General features: G+C 36.2%; 1 protein-coding gene across 1 annotated transcript; it reads left to right on the top strand.

The window, feature by feature from the left end:
• The first annotated feature begins 5,165 nt into the window (after positions 1 to 5,165).
• Positions 5,166 to 20,309, top strand: terf1 (telomeric repeat binding factor (NIMA-interacting) 1). Its single transcript, XM_056450399.1, is given in 11 exon segments — positions 5,166 to 5,198; positions 5,201 to 5,417; positions 5,554 to 5,637; positions 7,178 to 7,302; positions 7,389 to 7,475; positions 9,541 to 9,690; positions 10,080 to 10,192; positions 13,784 to 13,822; positions 14,003 to 14,097; positions 19,771 to 19,841; positions 20,123 to 20,309. Coding segments are annotated over 11 exon segments (1,176 nt in total). The 3' UTR covers positions 20,285 to 20,309.
• The last annotated feature ends 398 nt before the right edge of the window (positions 20,310 to 20,707 follow it).

The following is a 20,707-nucleotide window of genomic DNA, read 5'->3' as shown; positions in this document are numbered from 1 at the left end:
ATTTTTTTTGTGTGAGTGTGTGTGTGTGCGTGCGTGCGTGCGTAAGAATAGGAAAATAAAAAATCAATCAAGCATAAATACTTATACGTAAACAGAGAGAAAAGCACAAAAAAGAACATAATTTATGTAATAAACTAAAAAACATAAAAGACTATAAAACAAAGAAAAATAAGTAAAAATGTTAATTAAAATAATTTACAACTATATATATATATATATATATAAACAAATTAGGTAAACAGATAAATACATGAAATAATACAGCATAATAATTATAGTACTAAATATTATAATATTTTCCAGTATTGGATTGCGGCTGGAAGGGCATCTGCTGTGTAAAACATATGCTGGATAAGTTAGCGGTTCATTCTGCTGTGGCAACCGCCGATTAATAAAGGGACTAAGCCGAAAAGAAAAAGAATGAAAGAATAAATATTATAATAGTATAGGGTGTCACGGTGGCACAGTGGGTAGCACAGTTGCCTCACAGCAAGAAGGTTACTGGTTCGAGCTCCAGCTGGGTCAGTTGGCATTTCTGTGTGAAGTTTGCATGTTCTCCCGGTGTTGGCGTGGGTTTCCTCCGGGTGCTCCAGTTTCCCCCACAGTCCAAAGACATGCGCTATAGGTGAATTGAATAAGCTAAATTGGCTGTATGTATGTGTGTGAATGCAAGAGTGTATGGGTATTTCCCAGTGATGGGTTGCGGCTAGAAGGGCATCTGCTGCATAAAACATATGCTGGATAAGTTGGCAGTTCATTCCCCTGTGGTGACCCCAGATTAATAAAGGGACTAAGCCGAAATAGAAAATGAATTAATGAATTATAAAAGTACAAAAAAATAGCTGTAGTAGACGATATAATATTTTTGACTAATTCATATAACATGCATACATTATATATATATATATATATATATATATATATATATATATATATATATATATATATATATATATATATATATATATATATATATATATATATATATATACATACATACATACATACATACATATATTATGGTATAAAATTGGGTCTTTATAAATTATATGTATATTTTTATCATCTTTGAGGGTCCATGCTATCTAAAAGACTAAAAACACATTTATTAGAATTGTATATAATAGGAGGCATACATGTCATACATGCCGCAGCTCTGCACAGTTTGCTCTTATACTAAACAAACACATCTGATCCAACAAATCAAGTTGTTCAAAACTACTGAGACTATTAAGCACGTGTAATTTGGAGGTGGTTGAAGCTAAAATCTGCAGAGCTCTGGCCCTCCAGGAATAAAGTTTGAGGCCTGTGTTATGCACTTGTTGAGCTCTTTAACAAAAAATATTCATAACGCAAGAGTAAAGATATGTTTTAATTATAGACTGACTTATTTGCACAAGGACCAGACACAGACCTAAAAAGATACATAAAAAGAGCTAAATGTCTTATTTGTAGACACAATTTATGCATTAATTTGGTCACAATGCAACAAAAACGGTAATAATGTGATCAATTTTTGTCCCTGAGCAAGTCACAAGCTTTGTGTTGTGGCTTATCAGTTGTGTGCACTTGCTTGGTTCTTTGTTGTGTTAAACAGTAAAACATGCCCTGCTGAATTCAATTACAGCGTAACAGACAGGTATTAAATTGTTCTTATACCGCAACTCCTGTGTGAAGACCGATGAGTGTAAAGACCTACGACTCTACCTGTGCAAATCCACTGAGCAAGGACAACTTGTTCTCTTATGTTTCAGTTTTTATGAACTATTAAATCTTTACTGGTAGGAACCCTGACACAATACAGGCAGTGCAATCCTTTGCATTTTGCCTATATGTACACTAATATACTATTTTCTTTCTTTATTGGTGTTTGGAATTGTTAGTCTGTGGTAACAAAGCTACCTTCAGTACATCTATTAGTCCTTTAAGTCTCAATCTCATGGTCCTGAACAAAACCTGGATAAAACCAGAAAACACTGCTGCACCCCCTCTACTATTTTTAAAAGACTGCCCTGTTTATGGCCATTTAAGCCTACACTCTAAAGAACATTGAATTATTTATTTAACCCAATGGTTTAGTTAAAAATATTTGGTGCTTTGTTGGGTTATTTTAACCTTTATTGGGTTATTTATTTAATAACTCAACCAGTTGGGTTAAAAATTTTGAATTTCAACAGTCAACTGATTTAACTGACACAGAACACCTGTATTATTATGCGTACGTAATGATGTTTTTGCGTTATAAAGTTTATTTAAGTTCTAACGCAATAATATTGTTGTTGTTTTATCAAATTACCTCTCCTCTGTAATGGAAATAAACCATTTTAATATTTTTTAAAACTGTATGTGGCTAGGTCAGTTGGCGTTTCTGAGTGGAGTTTGCATGTTCTCCCTGCGTTCGCATGGGTTTCCTCCAGGTGCTCCGGTTTCCCCCACAGTCCAAAGACATGTGGTACAGGTGAATTGGGAAAGCTAAATTGTCCGTAGGGCATCCGCTGCATAAAACATGTGCTGGATAAGTTGGCGGTTCATTCCGCTGTGGCGACCCCAGATTAATAAAGGGACTAAGCCAAAAAGAAAATGAACGAATGAATGAAAACTGTATGTTATTTATTTACACAGCCATAATTATAAAATTATTAGTAGTACTTGTAATAGTAGCAATAGTAATACCAGAATTAAAAAAAAAAATACATTTAATCAAAATAACGCAATGCATTGGGTTAAATTTTATAACCCAATGCATTGTGTTAAAATAACCCACAGTTGGGAAGGTGCTATAATAACCTATAGTTGTGTTATATGTTGGGGTATTTTTAACCCAAGTATTTTAACTGAGTATATTAAAGTCTGGCCAAGATCCATAGATCCCCCTGTCGACCCTCATGACAAAGGGCATCTCATGTACCACACTCCAGTGGTTCAAATCTTGGAGTGGTGAAGTGTCTAAATAACGACATCTTGCTACTGAGGTGCCTCAGGGCTCAGTTCTTGGACCACTACTCTTCTCTACATGACATCAATAGAATCTGTAATTCAAAATCATACCTCTTCACATCTCTGCTATGCTGATGACACTCAACTTTGCCTTATTTCAACCTGATGATCAGGCCCCAGTTTTTCAAAAATATTAATCTGCATCAAATTGATCCAGATTTGGAAATTCTATGTTTTGCTACGCACGATTAACTGATCTATCTTACTTTTATCACAGTTTTTTAAATGAACATTGGGTTGGATCACTGTGATCCAAATATCAAACTTTAGGATTACCAAATCCTGTTTACAAGAGCCTTAAATGGAACCAACAGTGTAGCCTACTGGTTTAGCAAAGAACAACAGGTAGGCAAAATACCAGTGGTCGCAAACAGCCATTGTTTATTTTAATGGTAAGAAACAGAGACACTGCAATCAACATGTTACATTTTTAGTTTGTTCTAAAACAATACTGCTTTGACATTGTTTTGTTGTTGTTTACCATATCTCATTAGATGTGACATATAACCTAAAAATATAAAGGAATTTATATATCATCAGTTAGCATTAAGTTTGTGATCAATTACTTAAAAAAATAAAACTTTTTTATTTTATTTAGTTAAAAAAAATTACAACTAAATCTACCTTTCTGATGGGATCAGGATAATCCTGTTTTTCAGATCAAATAGATCCCAATCTGAGTTCAAAGTTTTGAATAAACCAGAGGGCAGGTTTGATCCAAATCAAATGTAAGATTGAATTACATGGTCTGATCTTAATTCAAAATCCCTCTGTTACTTTTGAAAAACTCATTTCCAAGATTTGATCCAATCTGTGATCCTAAATGCCACTGGATTACTTTTAAAAAAAACTGGGCCCTGAAGAAAGCTGCTGGCCTCCCTGTTTGATAGGCATTTCTAGCTGGATGAAGGACAAACATCTACGACTCAAACCTGCCATGAAAAAACTGCTTGTGAATTGAAAAGTGAAGTAAAAGTAACGTGTGGCCAAGTTTGGTGACCCATAGCTGGAATTTGTGCTCTGCATTTAAACCATCCAAGTACACAAAAGTGAATGCACACAGATCATAAACACACACTTGGTACAGATGGCAGTTCCAGGGGAGCATTTGGGAGTCCAGTGCTAAGGCGGTCTTTGCCAGGAACTTTAGAGTTGTGATTGATTATCAGCTGAACTTTACAGACTACACTGTTAGAACTGCACGGTAATGTAGATTTGCCTTAAATCATGCTAGTTGTCACTCATGCTCTTGTTTTGTTCAACTACTGAAATGCCCTTTTACCCAAATTACCCAGCTTGTCATAAATTTGCACAAACAGTCACTCACATTAAAGCAGAATTTTAGCAAAATCACTCTAGTCTGCAGTGACATGATCTTCTAGAAATTCTTTGTATATGCTGATTTGCTGCTCCAGAAACATTTCACTATATTAGCAATTTTGAATACAGTTTTATTTGTTCGTTTATTTGTTTAATTTTATCAAAGACGCATCAAACATAAAAACACAGTAGCGACATTTATAGCATTTTTTTTACTAAATGATGTTATTTAACAACATTCTATTAAAGAATCCTGAAAAATAAAATGTATCATGTTTTCCACAAAAACATGAAGCAGGAAATCAATGTTATAAACACAACAGAGCTGCACATTAGTTAATCAGAATTACTTCAGAAGGATTGTGTTTTTATATATTCACATAGAATAAAAAACATTGTAAATAATAATTTTTTCTAAATTTATTTATTTATTGTCAAATTAACAAAAAAAATGTGGAAGCTGAAAAGTCTTTCAAAAATATTTTTCAAGTAGGCTACCATATATTTTTTTATTGTTGATCGTATCATACCGATTTCAGTACCTTTATCAACCAGGACATGTAATTTTAGACTAAAACAAACCACAACACAAAATTCAACAAACTTTGCTAACGTGATAAGCTACTTACAGAGGTGTGTGCTACTTTTCCCACCAATTGAAGTTTGTTTTTCTGATGTTGGACATTGGCATACAGTAGAACTACTCGGAGAAACTATTGAAATTAAATATAAAATTCACCTTAGTGTTAATATTACAGTAACCGCATAATAATGTGCTAATTGTATCAAACAGCGCAACAGCGTAACTTTCTGTACGATAGAAGTTGTTGTTTCCTCCGCGCCAATAGATGGGGCTGCGCCCAAACCTTATAATAAACAAACACAGATGGCGGGAACGTTCGGTTGTGGTTTCATAAACATAACCCTGAAGATGGAGTCGGAGTCATATGAGATTACGAGTACTAGTGATAAAACAACATCACAAGAAGTTAATAAAGTTGTTCAGTCATGGATTATCGACTATTATTTCGCAACATTATGTCGGCTTTTCAGAGAAAGGTCTTCGGTGGAGTTTCGGAAAGATCTGAAGTTATTTGAAGGTACTGTGTTAAACTTACATGCTAACCTACTGAGATGTTTTGTTTCTAACGGTAACTTTGCTTACATATTGACATCCACTAGATGTGTCATCCGTGTCGTGTTATCATGTTTCTTTGTTTATTTTGTTGTGTTTAGGTTTAGTGGATGAGCTCGAATCTCATTCCTCTCAGAGAACCGTCTGTTGCTTCCTAGCCAGAGTGATGGACGGGGAAAACCTGAGTAAGTTCATGTCAAGACAAAAGAAAAGTAACCCTGGGTATGTTTTTATAGTCAAAATATAGTATTTTATTCAAAAGTTTCTTTACAAGCACACTACTGATCCGTGTTGTAATTTGCGATATTATACTTGAGTTTTACATTTTATTTTAGTTTAGTATTTTCCAGGGTCCAGGGTTTTTTATTATTATTATTTGTTAATACTTTTTGTCTAAAGCTCCTGAAATAGTTATGAAAACCGAGTTTAAGTGTAACACACACTTTAAAAATATAAATATATTTTATAATAAGTATATACATTATTAGTATATAACTTTAATATATTCACATAGAGAAATGTAATTTAGTAAGTAAACCTAAACTAACTAGTTCTACTTTTACCCATAAATAAACACTATAAACTCTGCTACTTCAATTACTATCACACCATATAACATATTGTTTATATATAACTATATTCAGAACAAAAACAAAAGATTTTAGCAGCATTTACTATAAATTACATTTATTATTAACATAAAACCTTAATGTTGTTAAAGTGAAACTGAAACTAACACACTGCATAGAATGAATGGATATATGGTACATTTATTTAGTACTTGCAAAGAAGCGCAATAACAGAGCAGGTGCATCAGTTTGATTTATTCAAACCAAATCACATGTAAACACTCTCAGGTAAACATATGACAATATTCAATATATTGTGATAATGAACATGCACAGTATTGATATTGTAGGCACTTTAAAATACAGTAAATGATTTTAAAAAAAAAATATTATTTAAGCTTTTAAGGTGCCTCTTTGGAATTCAGATGGTTGTATTTACAGTGATTGTTCATCATAGCATCAAATGCTTGAAGACCTAAAAGTTATAAATTATGAACATGATCACATTAATCTGACCTACAACTTTGAAGGTTCTGTGATTATTTATATAGGCCTCTTGCAAGGTTCTATTTGTTACACATTGTATTGTTAGTATTTTGCCTTGCAGCACTTTGTTGAGCATTACAAATAAAATGTACTATTATTATTAGTATCAATTAGTCAGTGCAATAAAAACTACACAAACATGTATTAATCTTGGTGAATATTAATTCCTTAGGTATTAATTCATTAAAATAGCCATAATTAGTGGGTTTTATTATTAATAGCTAATACAATTCAGTTGTATTATTTTATTAACATAAATTTAATATGGCTATTTCTAAATGTTGATTTTAATGCATTAACTAATGTTTGCTAATATTAATTTATTGTAAAGTGTTACCTGTTGTACTTTATCATCCTTTTGCAATTCAATTTGTTTAAATTATTTATTCACTCCAAACATGTGTGTACAGTAAAGTAATACACAAGGTATTTTTGTTAGTATACATTTTAAAGTAATTTTTTCCGCAGCTTAGGTCAATATATGATTAAAAATACAGTGATAAAAGCCTTAACAATTAATTGCAACAAGAACATTTTATACCAACATAAGCCTACTGTCAGGTGACCCATCAGGGCAGAAGCTTATTGTGAGTTGCGATGTGGATTTCAGATGTCCGTTATGATCACGTTGCTCGAATCACCCCCTTGATGTCAGCCGTGCCGGTTTGGGAGTCATTAAAGGACTTTTCTGAACCAACATTACATGGAAAGATCCAGACACTACTGATGGTTCAGGTATTTGTTTGAGAGTGATGGATGATTCACTTGTGTAGAATTTAAGTGAGGTGATATCAAGAAACTACTTTCCTTGTGTGTCCAAGAGTGTCGCTGTGTGTGTCAAGAAAGGATATGACAAACTGGCCAAAGAAACCTTGCAGTGGTTGGAAGAACAGACAGATGTACCAGAGGTGGGTTTTTCACCATCACAGTTAAAAATCCTTTTTCAAGCATCGTAGAACCCTGTGATTTATTTAATGCAGAAAACGCAGACAGAATCAATGAATCCAGCCATAAAGATGGAATTTACTGTGAATGTCGCAAAATTTGTCAATTTGTTCTGGATGAATAAATCAAAAGTAGTGCTGTATACTTAATCAGACAGACTGAGTATTAAAGTGGAAAAAGAAATAAGTCTTTCAATATATGGTGCAGTTTCATTAATTATATGCATTCTCAAGTACATAGTCTGCTTGTGGTGTTTTTATGGTCTGATGAACTTCATCTGCTGCTCTGAGAGTTTGCTTCATGATGATTGTCTGTTTTAATTTGAGAGAAACTTATGTCAAGTAGACACACAATCAGATGTCTTCATGATAACCTCGCAAAATTAACCAATAAATTGTTATATAGGCATTTTATTGTTGTACTATAGAATATTTCTAAACATAATAGTTTTAATAACTTGTTTCTAATAACTGATTTATTTTATCTTTGCCATGATGACAGTAAATAATATTTTACTAGATATTTTTCAACACACTTCTATACAGCTTAAAATAACATTTAAAGGCTTAATTAGGTTAACTAGGCAGGTTAGGGTAATTAGGAAAGTTATTGTTTAATGATATACAATAAATAATACAGCTTAAAAGAGCTAATAATTTTGACCTTAAAATGGTTTTTAAAAAATTCAAAACTGCTTTTATTCTAACTAAAATAAAACAAATCAGACTTTCTCCAGAAGAAAAAATATTATCAGACATACTTTAAAAAAGTCCTTGCTCTCTTAGACATCAATTGGGAAATATTTAAAAAGAAAAAAATTCAAAGGGGGGCTTAAATTCACTGAAATATTGGGTTGTAGGTATTAAATCATTTTAAACGGGTCTTAATTTTCCTATGTCCAGGTAAAGCTACCCTATCGAGTCCAATCAGTAATAATCCATCTCAACTTTTTTTATATTTAAGTTATTTATTGCAAAGAGAGACAATTTTAAACAGCTGTTAGACATTTTTACTCCCAATTCTGCTAATTAAATTCCCTAGTCAGGGAAAGAAGCACCAAATCCCTTTACACGATCTTCCATTAATACAAAAACTATTTACAGACGTAGCTGGCCCATTAGAAAACACCTTAATGTTTAGCTCTATATAAGTCTAAAATTTCATTCACAATGGTCTTAAAAGGGTCTTAAAAAGTTTGACAAAAACAAGTTAAATTTGACTTGAAGATACCTGCAGAAACCATAATAATGGTTTTAAGAAGGTTAACTATTAAAAGATAAAATTGTAAAAGTTTCATGATTTTAGTTAATTAAATAGTCCACATTAAAATAGAATATTTTTAAAAATAAAATTAAACAAAAATAGTAGGGCCTACAAAACGTGTTTTAATTTTTCTGGACTCCGTTTTAATAGCAAATAATAAATTCAAGTAGACACAAAATGAGATGTCTTCATGACAACCTCACAAAATTAAACTTTTACCTTTTTATATAGACCTTTTATTATTGTACAGTAGAATGTTCATCTCAAAGTAAAAAGATTTTAAAATGTTTAAAACCTAAAAGGAATAGTCACACAGTTTCGTGTTTTAATTTTAACAAGATTAAATAGTGGTTTCATTGAGGTTAATTGGTAGTAATAAAATTGTTAAATTAGTTTTATGATTTCAGTTAATTATTAAAATCAAATCCAAAGATTTAAATAATTCAGACAAATTAAAATAGAATAAAATGTGTTTTTGATCAAATTAAACTAAAATAGTAGGGCCCTGTAAAACGTGTTCATTTTTCTGGTAAATAATAATTTCAAGTGATCAAAAAAGCACGTCCAATTTTTTGAAATCAAGAAACGTATTCAATTTAACAACATCTTTTTAGAAGTTTAGCAGAATGAAGATAATAGAAACCTAATGTTCTACCTATTTATTTATTTTTTGGACTGATTTATGGAAATGACAGGGGGGTACATCTGATTTCAAAGGGCCCTAATGATGCTGCATTAACCTAAATTTTGTCCTTATCTTAACAGAAGCTACAGAGAAAGCTTGCCACCATTGTGAACAAGAAGGATACATATGATCAGATCCTGATGAACTTCAGTTTTGATAAGCTAATGGAAACCATCGACACATTCCTTGAAGCTTTCAACCAGCAATATGCCTCCATTTTCTTACTTGAAGTATGAGGCCCATTTATTTTACATAAAAAATACTGATCCACCTTATTATAAACTTCTTTTGCTACATCCTGTGGGAAAGACGCTCACAGTGCTAATGGGCTTCATTGACTGTGGTTTCAGTGTGGTTACAGTACATACTGGAAATCTGCCTAATGATGTCTTTGAGTTGTGTTTTTTTCCTGGGGGTATTAAAATGCAGCAATTAGTTTTACCTTCAATTCTCAGTCTCTACCTAAGAGAAGTCAAGATGTTGAGCAACACACTGAACATACAGTCATGTTGCTGCTAATAGTTTACTTTACCAGTGATTTATTAGACTGTGTATGTTGGTTTTTATTACCAGAAATGTGGTTAAGTGTATCATCATTTTTTTGTGTGTGTTTGTTTAGGCAGCATCAAAAGTGGTTCAAGCTCGTCATGAGAGATCAGAGGAAACTCCATCTGAGCTGGAGGGAGCTGGAGAGATGCCACCCAGCCCACAGTCAGACAAATCAGAATCAGAGTAAAGTCATCTCATCTACTAAATCTTTAAAGAGCCCATATTATACATGAAATAGGGTCATATGTAGGTTGTAAGGGTCTCCAACAACAGTCTAATATGCATGCAAGGTCAAAAAACACTTTTATGGTCTTATAATCTGCATTTATTTTTACCTAATTATCCCAGCGACTCCCATATGAATCGTTCAGCGATTCATTTGTTCCCAAACCCGTCCTCAGCGCGAAGCTAATCTGCACTGATTGGACCAATGACAGCCTGCTGCGATTGGTCGACAGTGACAGGCTGAAGCGCAAGACAGAGTGAAATGCCGCTAATCAACAATATAGAAGTAGTCACAGTGCATACACGCTTCATAGTGTAAGGCTTTTTTCACACACACACACACAACCCTCCTCAGAAGAACTGGGGAGATCGACGCCGTCTCCTAGCCGTCACACTCTACCTGCTCTTTCTCTCTCTCTCTCTCTCTCTCTCTCTCTCTCTCTCTCTCTCTCTCTCTATCTCTCTCACACACACACACACAACGCTCCTCAGAAGAACTAGGGAGAGCGACGCGAGTCTCCTGTCTCCTAGCCGTCACACACTCGACCTGCTCTTTTTCTCACACACACAAACACACACACATCACGCTCCTCCTCAGAACTAGTGAGATCGACACGAGTCTCCTGTCTCCTAGCTTACGATGGCCATAGCAATGACAAACGGCAGTGGAACGTGAGCTCACAAAAGCATTTAATGTTAAATCCGTAAACAAAGTGGCACGCGTCGCGTTTTCAACGTGGCTTACATGCGATAAGAGAATATAAAGAGTAACCGCGTGTACTGTACCAGGTTAACAAGTAACAAAACACAATAAATACATAATTTGCAAGCTAGAGTAAACGAGGCAACAATTTTAATCGCACTTACTTACACTAGTGAATAAACCTCAACCACTGACTCTTCACAGTTTCATCTTTGGGTAGAGACTGTCAATATTATCCATCTGAGCACAGCGTGACTTCATTCGACCGGCGGCATCTGTGTGTGTGTGTCTAGTGTTTTTTCTGTGTTAGTGGGCGGGGCCGCAGGTTTCAAATCTCCCGGGTTTGCGTGCGTAACTACTGGCGAGGCTTGTGTTTCGTAGCCGCGTCATCGCGAAACACCTAATGACTCGTTATCAAGATGACTCGTTTGAAGCACTATGAGTCGACTCTTTTATAGATGAATCAATAATTTTAAACACTGTACACTTACAGATTTAAGCCTTAGCTGGATATTTCACTTCACTTAGAGCTGTGTTACACACTACATGGAAGGGCGTTTTCAAAAACCCATAATATGGGCTCTTTAACTGCAGTTGCTTGTGATTACCGTCTTTTCTGGGAAAAAACTTAACATTGCATCTTGAAGAGAGTACAAAAATAAGGATGCATCGATGTGTAGGATGCAGATAAGTATTGGCTGATATTGGATTCATTTAAAGCTAGGGCTGCTAGATTATGGGAAAAATCATAATCACGATTATTTTGGTCATAATTGTAATCACAATTATTCAAAACGATTATCAGTTGAAATCAAAATTATTAGTGCTCGTGTGAAATTTTTTAAAAATAAATATTTCCCAAATTATGTTGGGCTGCTAATAGTTCAGAAGGGCTAATAATTCTGGCTTTAACTGCATATATACAGTTATTTTCCTCCTTGCAAAGGAAAGGGAAATAAATACAATGGAATAAAAATATTAAATAAACTGCTTTAAGCATTTTCACTGTAAGAAAAAAACTTTCTTTCTTGCTACAAAAGTCCTTCAGTCAAGAGCAGTGAGGGATTTGATTTTCTCTTTTTGTTGTTTGATTAATAATGATAAAACAGGTGGCAGCAGGAATATTGTGCGCTGTCACTTTGATGGTTTCTCTTTCACGTGTCTTTTGATTCTCAACTCGTTCGTTTATTACACAAATGAGGGTTAAAATGAATAATCACTAAACGCTGCGTTTTGACACATATTTGACCATTAAAGCGCTCTCGTTAAGATGACTTTAGATGTGTGTGTTCTGCTTGTCTCTGAGCGCACAGTGTGCAAATGAGACCGAATGCTTGCTGACCGTATGCGCCGCACACACACAAAAGCATGCAATCTCTTTCGCGCTGTTAAAAACATTAATTATTTGAATGTTCACCAATGAATGATACGCATCCTGTGCTGCAAAAGTTACATTACAGTACACACTTTTAGACCTTTTCACGTGAAACTGAGCTTTACAGAACAACAGATGTGTACAACTAGAAAGGGGGCAGTATATGATGCAATGATCGTTTATCTCGATTAATGATTTTCATAATCGTTGAAAAAAAGCTGAAATCGAATTTTTGATTAATTGCACAGCCCTATTTAAAGCTATTGGCATATCAGCAATAATATGAAAAACGCAGAAACTAATAGTTAATAATTAGATGGAGGAAATGAGTTGCACATATTTTGAATTTGCAAAACACATAATTTTAAAACGCAGCAGAACGCATAGTTTTCAGATATCATCAGCACTTGCTTCAGTTTATGTCTAAAGTTAGTTGTTAAAAGAAATATATTGAACGGCAAAAGTCACATAGTCACATTGTAGTTTTTTCCATATATTTATATTTATGTAACTGACCTGTGTATAAATTTTTTTTATTAAAGTTTTTTAAAACATTTTATGATGAAATTATGTTGAAAACATATGCACGTATGAAACTAGAGTTGGCTTGTTTTGGCACATTGTTTAAAACGTGGCATAAGAAATAACTAAATTAGATTCTTTTTTGATGAGGCAAATAACAATCTTAGACTTGGTATTTAGCCATATACATACATACATACATACATACATACATACACACACATATATATATATATATATATATATATATATATATATATATATATATATATATATATATATATATATATATATATATATATATATATATATATATATATATATATATATATATATATATATATACAAATCTGAAAATAATATCATAATGGTCTTAAAGTCTTAAATCTGTCTTGATGAATCCTGCAGAAACTCTGTGTTGAAAATTGAATGAATTAAATGAATCCAATCCATGTCCAGTCAAATTAGTTTAGTCGAGAAAAAGGTGCTGCTAGTACTGGATGCAATTAAGCAGTATTGTTATTGGCAAAAAAAAAAAAAACCTCCCTCAAAAACATTATGAATTGATATGTCACATTTTGTCTTTTTATTCTGAATTAATGGAAATATTGACAAAATGGGTAACTTAAACCCATAAATGAAATGTTGAAAAACATTATAAATGGGTGGTTTAGTTTCACTCACTCCACAATTTAGTGACATTTAAAACAGAAAAGGGAATAAAAAACAAAACAAATTATAGTGCACTTCACTATAAACAGCATTTATTATCAGACACGGCACATTTCAGATGATGAATGACATTTTATTCTAGTCACTTATAAATGTAATAAACCTCTTTAATTTTTTGTTCTTTATTTATAGATATGATTTAGGTTTTATTTATAAATATTATGTGCACTTGAGCTAAAGATGTTTTTATTTATTTTCTGATTTTGTTTCCATACAGAAATGAGGAACATGGGGATCCACTTGTGGGAAATATCAGGTGAGGTCTTAAAGTGGTTTCGGCAGCAGAATATACTTCCAAATGTATGAATGTTAAGAGTCGCTGATGTGACTCACTTTTAATAATGACCAGTGAAACTGTCCTCTCAAATCTTTAAATACTTTATTCAGTTACTTTCATGATAATTGCTTTAAAAACTGAAGTGATTCTGTTTCACAGACCCAAAAGAAAACTTCTTCCAAAACAAAATGATCCATGGAAGCCAGAAACTGCAAAGAAAGCGCACGCCACACTCAAGAGAACCTCTATTTGCAGTAAGTTTCAGGTTAATGTATGATGTTTTATTGGTATTATGTTTTACTTTTATTTGTTAAAGGAGTAGTTAACCAATGTATTACTCTTGTAAAAAAAAAAAAAAGTAACGTCAAACATTTCCATTTTATATATTTTCATGGATATTGTGTTTAAAATAAAAACATAAATATTAAATTGTCTTAAATAATTGCGCCCCATAATATCTTCACCTATTGAGTGCAAAATAATATAAGTGTTTTGGCTATGAAATGCTGCTTGTTTGTTAAGGAGGAGAAAGTGCTTTCCCTGGTTGAACTTTCCATTTTTAGTATTGATCATTTGAGTCTATTTCCCAATAAGTGTTGATTTTGTTAAACACATTCATGCAAATTATGCTTTATTAGCAAATTATTTATATAATATTCCAATTTGGAAATTGGTTAGTGGTTTTCATGTCTGATAAACATTGTGCACCATATACACTTCTTTAAAGTGTCTCTACCTTCCATGTAGTGTCATTTTGCTGTTTTAATGTGAAAGGGTATCAAATCTCAAGAAAGAATTAGTTGAATCCAAACTGCTTGAACTAATCAACAGTACTTCCAGTTTCACTTTAATTGTTTATGGAGCTTTTTTGGTCCCCTTATATGTGTTATATGGTTAATTTAGTTCTTCAAACTAGTTCATGAACAAGCGGGCGCAGCCATTAGAATCATTTTGGCTCTAGACTTCCGGTCTTATTCATTGCCATTGATATTTATATGTTCAAAGCAGCTTGTTATGCTGCTTCATGTTGCAAACTGATATTTTATTATTATATTATTTTACTTTTTATGTATCGTCATAAACACACTTGCTTGCAGAGCAAGTAGTTTGATTGCTTTCTGTTGTTTATTATTCCTAGTCATTTCTCACATAGGAAACTGAATTGGAAGTTTTAAAACAATCACAAAAGCGAGAGCACTTTCACATTTCAGAATAAGGTCAATACAAGCTTTACACTTTGTATCAAGTGTATAGTATGTATGGCATAACTGGCTATTCAAATTAATTTTGCATCAAAAAACATTTTGATATTTGAGAAGTGATCTGCATCTTCAACGCTGCATGTGCATAACCTGTAAATTTTATAATTATTCTTTTACACACATACAATAAAAATCAGTGAGAATATTGGCCATGTCTGTTATCATGCACTTTAAAAATGTACTGGCCCAGCTTTAGTACAATTTTTAAGTACGCATTTGTATCAAAAAGGTCCATATTGGTATCTTAAAAGCATATATTAGTATCTAAAGTATACATATTAGTCACAATAAAAGTACAAAAGTGTTCTCTTTGACAGGCTTGGGGAGTAACGGAATGCATGTAACGACGTTACGAAATCAGCATACAAAAATCCAGTAACTGTTTTTGTTACAGTAAATCCAGTAACTGTAAGTTTGTTACAGTTACATCTGAAAATCGGAGAGTTACATTAAAAAATAGGGGGGGGGGGGGGGGGGGGTGGTAATATTATCAGAAATACAGCTGTGATTTTTTTTAACTAAATAAAAAGTATATTGGCATTAATAATATGTCTTCTTCTTTAATATATGAGACTTAAAAGAATCCAAAAGTAATCAAAGTGCATTACTTTTGTATATTGCTTTCTTAAGTTACTGAATACTTCTTTTTTTAAAGAAATAATTTGTAACTATCAGAATACTTTTTTTAAAAGTAAACTAAAGTTTACTTTAGTAAATATTTTTTTACTAAAGTAACCCTCGTTCCCTGAGGAGGGGAACGGAAATGCTGTAGTGGATTTTTAATCCACGTATGGGGATTTCTTTCAGAAAGCCAATCGTCTGAAAGAGTATGTAAATGGGCCAATGAAATGCCAAATGAATTGGCAGCGTCAGCTTGTGCACCTGATGCTTGTTGCAATCAATTTAGCATAAAAGCACAGCGAAAGCAAGATGAGGCATCCTTTTTAAGCTTAAGAGACTGATACCTACAGCTAAAGAACAATCATTATGACGATGCAATATAGCATTTCCCAGAGCGTTCCCCTTCGGATGGGGAACTTCAATGCTATAGTGGATTTTTAATCCACGTATGGGGAAATGTGCATCATAGAGAGGCGTGGTCTTCCAACGTGATCCCTGGCCCTTACTTATCCCACTTCAAAGAAGATTTACGGATTTAGATATATTTTTCGGGAGCCGCAAGCGTCTAGATAATTCTAGGAATTTAATACGACTGTACGTTGGGAAAGCGGAGGAGGCCACCTGCTATCCAAATGGGGAGATATGATTGCAGAATATATGGACTAGCCCTGAGAAGGGGGAGTACGCATATAACAAGATGGTTAGCGGAGCGGGAAGACACGGGTCCGCCTGTGAGGGGGGACTGCATCGTGGCTGAATAAGCATATGGAATCGCCTAGTGGGGATCACGCATAACGGGCACCTATACCCAAAATGCGGGCTGACCAGAGGGCAGACCTACAATGTAATGGGCCAGCGAGTGACTCCTCCACTGAGTCAGTGCTGGGGGCCTTGGAGGAATCTGCAGGGCTCACCTAAGCGGGGAACTTTACTGACAGAGTGAATAGGCGCACGGATCTCTGTGTTAGGGAGAATGGCGCAGCAAGCGTGTTTCAACACCTTAACCGAGTTGTTTCCTTAATCACCAAGGGTTACATAATAGCCTTGAGGAAACCGGCTCCACTCGCAGATTGTAAAACCTTGCAAATGTATCAGGTATCGCCCAGCCCACAGCTCTACAGATGTCTGTTAGAGAGGCGCCGCGTGCACGTGGCCAAGCGCATGCGAAGCTCCGAGTGGAGTGTGCACGCACTCCTGTGGGACACGGCTCGCCCTGGCTCTGGTAAGCGAGGAAGATGGTATCCACTATCCAGTGGGGCAACCTCTGTTTCGATACGGCACTTCCGTGCTGCCGACCACCATAACAGACGAAGAGCTGCTCAGATGATCTAAATCTCTGAGTGCGGTCCAGATAAATTTGCAAAGCGCGAACTGGATAAAGTAATTAAAGGGCTGGGTCTACCTCCTCCGGGGGCAGCGCTTGCAGTCTCACTACCTGGTCTTTAAACTGTGTGGTGTAACCTTGGGCACATATCCCGGGCGGGGTCTCAGGACACCGTGAGAGTAAGCCGGCCCGAATTCCAGGCACGAGTCACTGACCGAAAAATGCCTCCAGGTCCCAGACCCTCTTAATCGATGCCAACGCGACCAGCAGAGCTGTCTTTAGGGACAGAAATCTTAAAGATACTGAGTCGAGTGGTTCGAAGGGATCTGTGCGCAGGCTCATGAGAACGAGGGCGAGATCCCAAGAGCGCATGAGAGGGGGGCGGGGTGAATTAATTCGCCTAGTGCCTCTGAGGAACCGGATGATGAGGTTATGCTTTCCCACGGTGCTGCCAGCCACCGCGTCATGATGAGCGGAGATGGCAGCCACGTAAACCTTGAGTGTGGAGGGCGACAGCCTGCTCTCCAGCTTCTCTTGGAGGAAAGAAAGCACAACGCTGATCTGGCAATCTCGGGGGTCTTCTCTGCGAGAGATGCACCATTCAGAGAAAAGGACTCCACTTCAGGGCGTAGGTGCGGCTCGTGGAGGGGGCTCTAGCCTGAGTGATTGTATTAACCACCGTAGCCGGTAGGTTACCCAAGTCTTCCTTGCGTCTAAGGACCACACGTGGAGGTTCCAAAGATCTGGGTGAGGGTGCCAGATGGTGCCCTGTCCCTGAGGGAGTAGGTCCTCTCTCAAAGGGATCTGCCAGGGGAGGGCCGTCGTGAGGTCGGAGAGCTCTGACATCCAGGTCTGGTTGGGCCAGAGGGGCGCAACTAGAAAGACCTGCTCCTCGTCCTCCCTGACCTTGCACAGTAACTGCGCGAGCAGGCACACTGGGGGAAACGCATATTTGCGCATGCCCCGAGGCCAGCTGTGGGGCAGTGCATCCGTGCCGAGAGAGCCCTCGGTCAGGGAAAAAACAACTGGCAATGAGCGTTCTCGGTGGAAGCAAACGGATCGATCTGGGCTTCCCCGAATCGCACCCATATCAGCTGAACAGACTCTGTGTGGAGTCTCCATTCTCCGGGATGTAAAAACTGCCAGGAGAGCGCGTCGGCTGCATGTGCTGGCTCCGCTCAAAGCTTGGACGGAGCGCTTGGAGGAGTGGGAGGTCCGCGGGCCCGGAGGCGACGGATAATCTACCTCTGGAACCTTCAGACCTGCCCGAGTGCCCGCTGCAGTGCAGGGGACAGCTGGGGTGGTTCGTCCTTTTACAAGGGCTAGCTGCGACCTTAACTGCGCAACAGACATGGCATCGCAATGACGACATGAACAGACGACATGCAACGCAGTGCCTATCATGCGGAGACAGGAAACCACCGCATCCAGAAACGCACAGTCGGAGCGCCATCCTGAAAAGGACAAGCTGCACGGCTGTGTTGCTTTTTCAGGAAATTTGCAACTTCATACGCACCGCTCTGGAGGACTGGACGCAAAGAACGCCAGGCAAGGCAGAAGCCCAGCTTGACCGTCTGCCGCTGCGTGTACACACTCTGGACTGGGAAACCGCTCTCAATTGCTGGATATCAGCAAGAGGAACCCTCATCGACTCTCTCAGAAGGCTGTAGAAGTCTCTGAAATAAAAAGGATGCCTCATCTTGCTTTCGCTGTGATTTTATGGTAAATTGATTGCAACAAGCATCAGGTGCGCAAGCTGACGCTGCCAATTCATTTGGCATTTCATTGGCCCGTTTAAATACTCTTTCAGACGATTGGCTTTCTGAATGAAATCCCCATACGTGGATTAAAAATCCACTATAGCATTAAAGTTCCCCATCCGAAGGGGAACCCTTTCAAGCCTGCCTCTTTGAACTCCATAATAAGGTATCTCCCCATCGGCCCTTTCCTATCATGGCCTCCCAATCATCCCCATCCATCAAATTGGCTCTATGACTGTCTCCTCACTCCACCAATAGCTGGTGTGTGGTGAGTGCACTGGCACCATTGTCCTGTGGCTCCTGATCGCATTATACCCCCAACCCCCCCCCCCCCCCCCCCCCCCCCCCCAATATGGCCATACACTCTAAATGCTCTATATAAATACACTTTACTTATTTACTTACTTACACCCGAAGACAGTTTTTGTACCTTTAATTCAGAATGTAGATTACAACCCTTTTAAAAATGTACAGTGTTGTTGTTTTCCCTAATTTATATCACTTAACATAATACCAGTTGTACTATACTTTCAGTATCAACTTTAAATGATACATCTAGTCCTGTTTATGTGAAAAAAGCCTGCTCTGAACAAGTTTTAGCTTGTTTACCTGTTTCTATGACAACAACTTCTGGATGAGGTTTGAAGATTGAAACTATCCTGGATTGTCAATGATCCAGTCCAGTCAACCGAGTAATCCACATAAGAAGAATGGACCTCTGATTTACAGTCAGATCTGGAGATGAGCATTTAATTTAACAAGTGGTAGACCAAACACGACAGACCAACACTCATAAACCATCAAACCTCAAAGAAACCATTAATATTGTCAAAATAGTGGCACTTTAAAGTGTGTTCAGTTGAAATAAAATCACAACATTAGTTTCAAACATCTATGAATTCTTTCTTTGTGCAATTATTTATTTTTAGCCATTGATGCATATTGGTCTTATCCACACAGAGGTTACCAGGAGAAGTAATACCCCTTCTGAATTACACAGCAATATTACTGTGGCAAGCCATTCCAGGAAGGTGAGTTACACCTCACTGTCTTCATTTCTAGTGCAAGCATGCATTTAAACATTTTCAATTTTTTTTATCTTTATTTCTATAGCACTTTTACAATGTAGATTGTGTCAAAGCAGCTCAACATAGAAGTTCTAGTAAATTGAAACTGTGTCGATCCAGTTTTCAGAGTTAAAGTTCAGTTCAGTGTGGTTAAATTTCACTGCTGAAAGTCCAAACACTGAAGAGCAAATCCATTGAAACATTTAAAGAGCATCAATGTTTTTTGTTTTTGTTTTGTTTTTCAGAAATGGACTGATGTAGAGGATAGGAAGCTAAAAGCAGGTGTGAAGAAACACGGCGTGGGCAAATGGAGCAAAATCCTCAATGATTTTGATTTTGACAATCGCACCACAGTTAATCTGAAAGACCGATGGAGAGTCCTAAAGAAACTGGATCGTGTCTCTTGAGCTACAGCTGCTTTCAGCTTTTAATATTTAAAGACGTTTTCAGCTGTGCATAGTGCTTGTGCAATATAATTTTTTTAATAGAAGATGTATTTGTGGCCATACATCAGATTTGTTTTTTGTTTCTTCAAACCAGTTTACTTCATGTAATTTACAACATAACCAACTTTTGTTTGCGATGTCACAGAATTTCAGCTCTTATGCATGTCATTTCACTCAACAAGTAAAAAAGTTAGTATTTTTTTTTTTTTAATTGATTCAACTGCAATAATAAGCTTTCTGCATTATGTTGTCATTTGTTTAAACTGTCAGACCAACATTTGTCCAGTAGAGGATGCAGATGAGTCTAAAGTAAGCTTTGTTTTGTATTTGAATTCTGTTCATCTTTCACAGATAAAAAAGTTATTGAAATGATGCAGCTGTAAA

This window comes from Danio aesculapii, chromosome 24 (assembly GCF_903798145.1).
Source record: "Danio aesculapii chromosome 24, fDanAes4.1, whole genome shotgun sequence".
Lineage (NCBI taxonomy): Eukaryota > Metazoa > Chordata > Actinopteri > Cypriniformes > Danionidae > Danio > Danio aesculapii.
The sequence above is the reverse complement of the archived record's forward strand: the minus strand, read 5'-3'. Positions and strand labels throughout refer to the sequence as shown.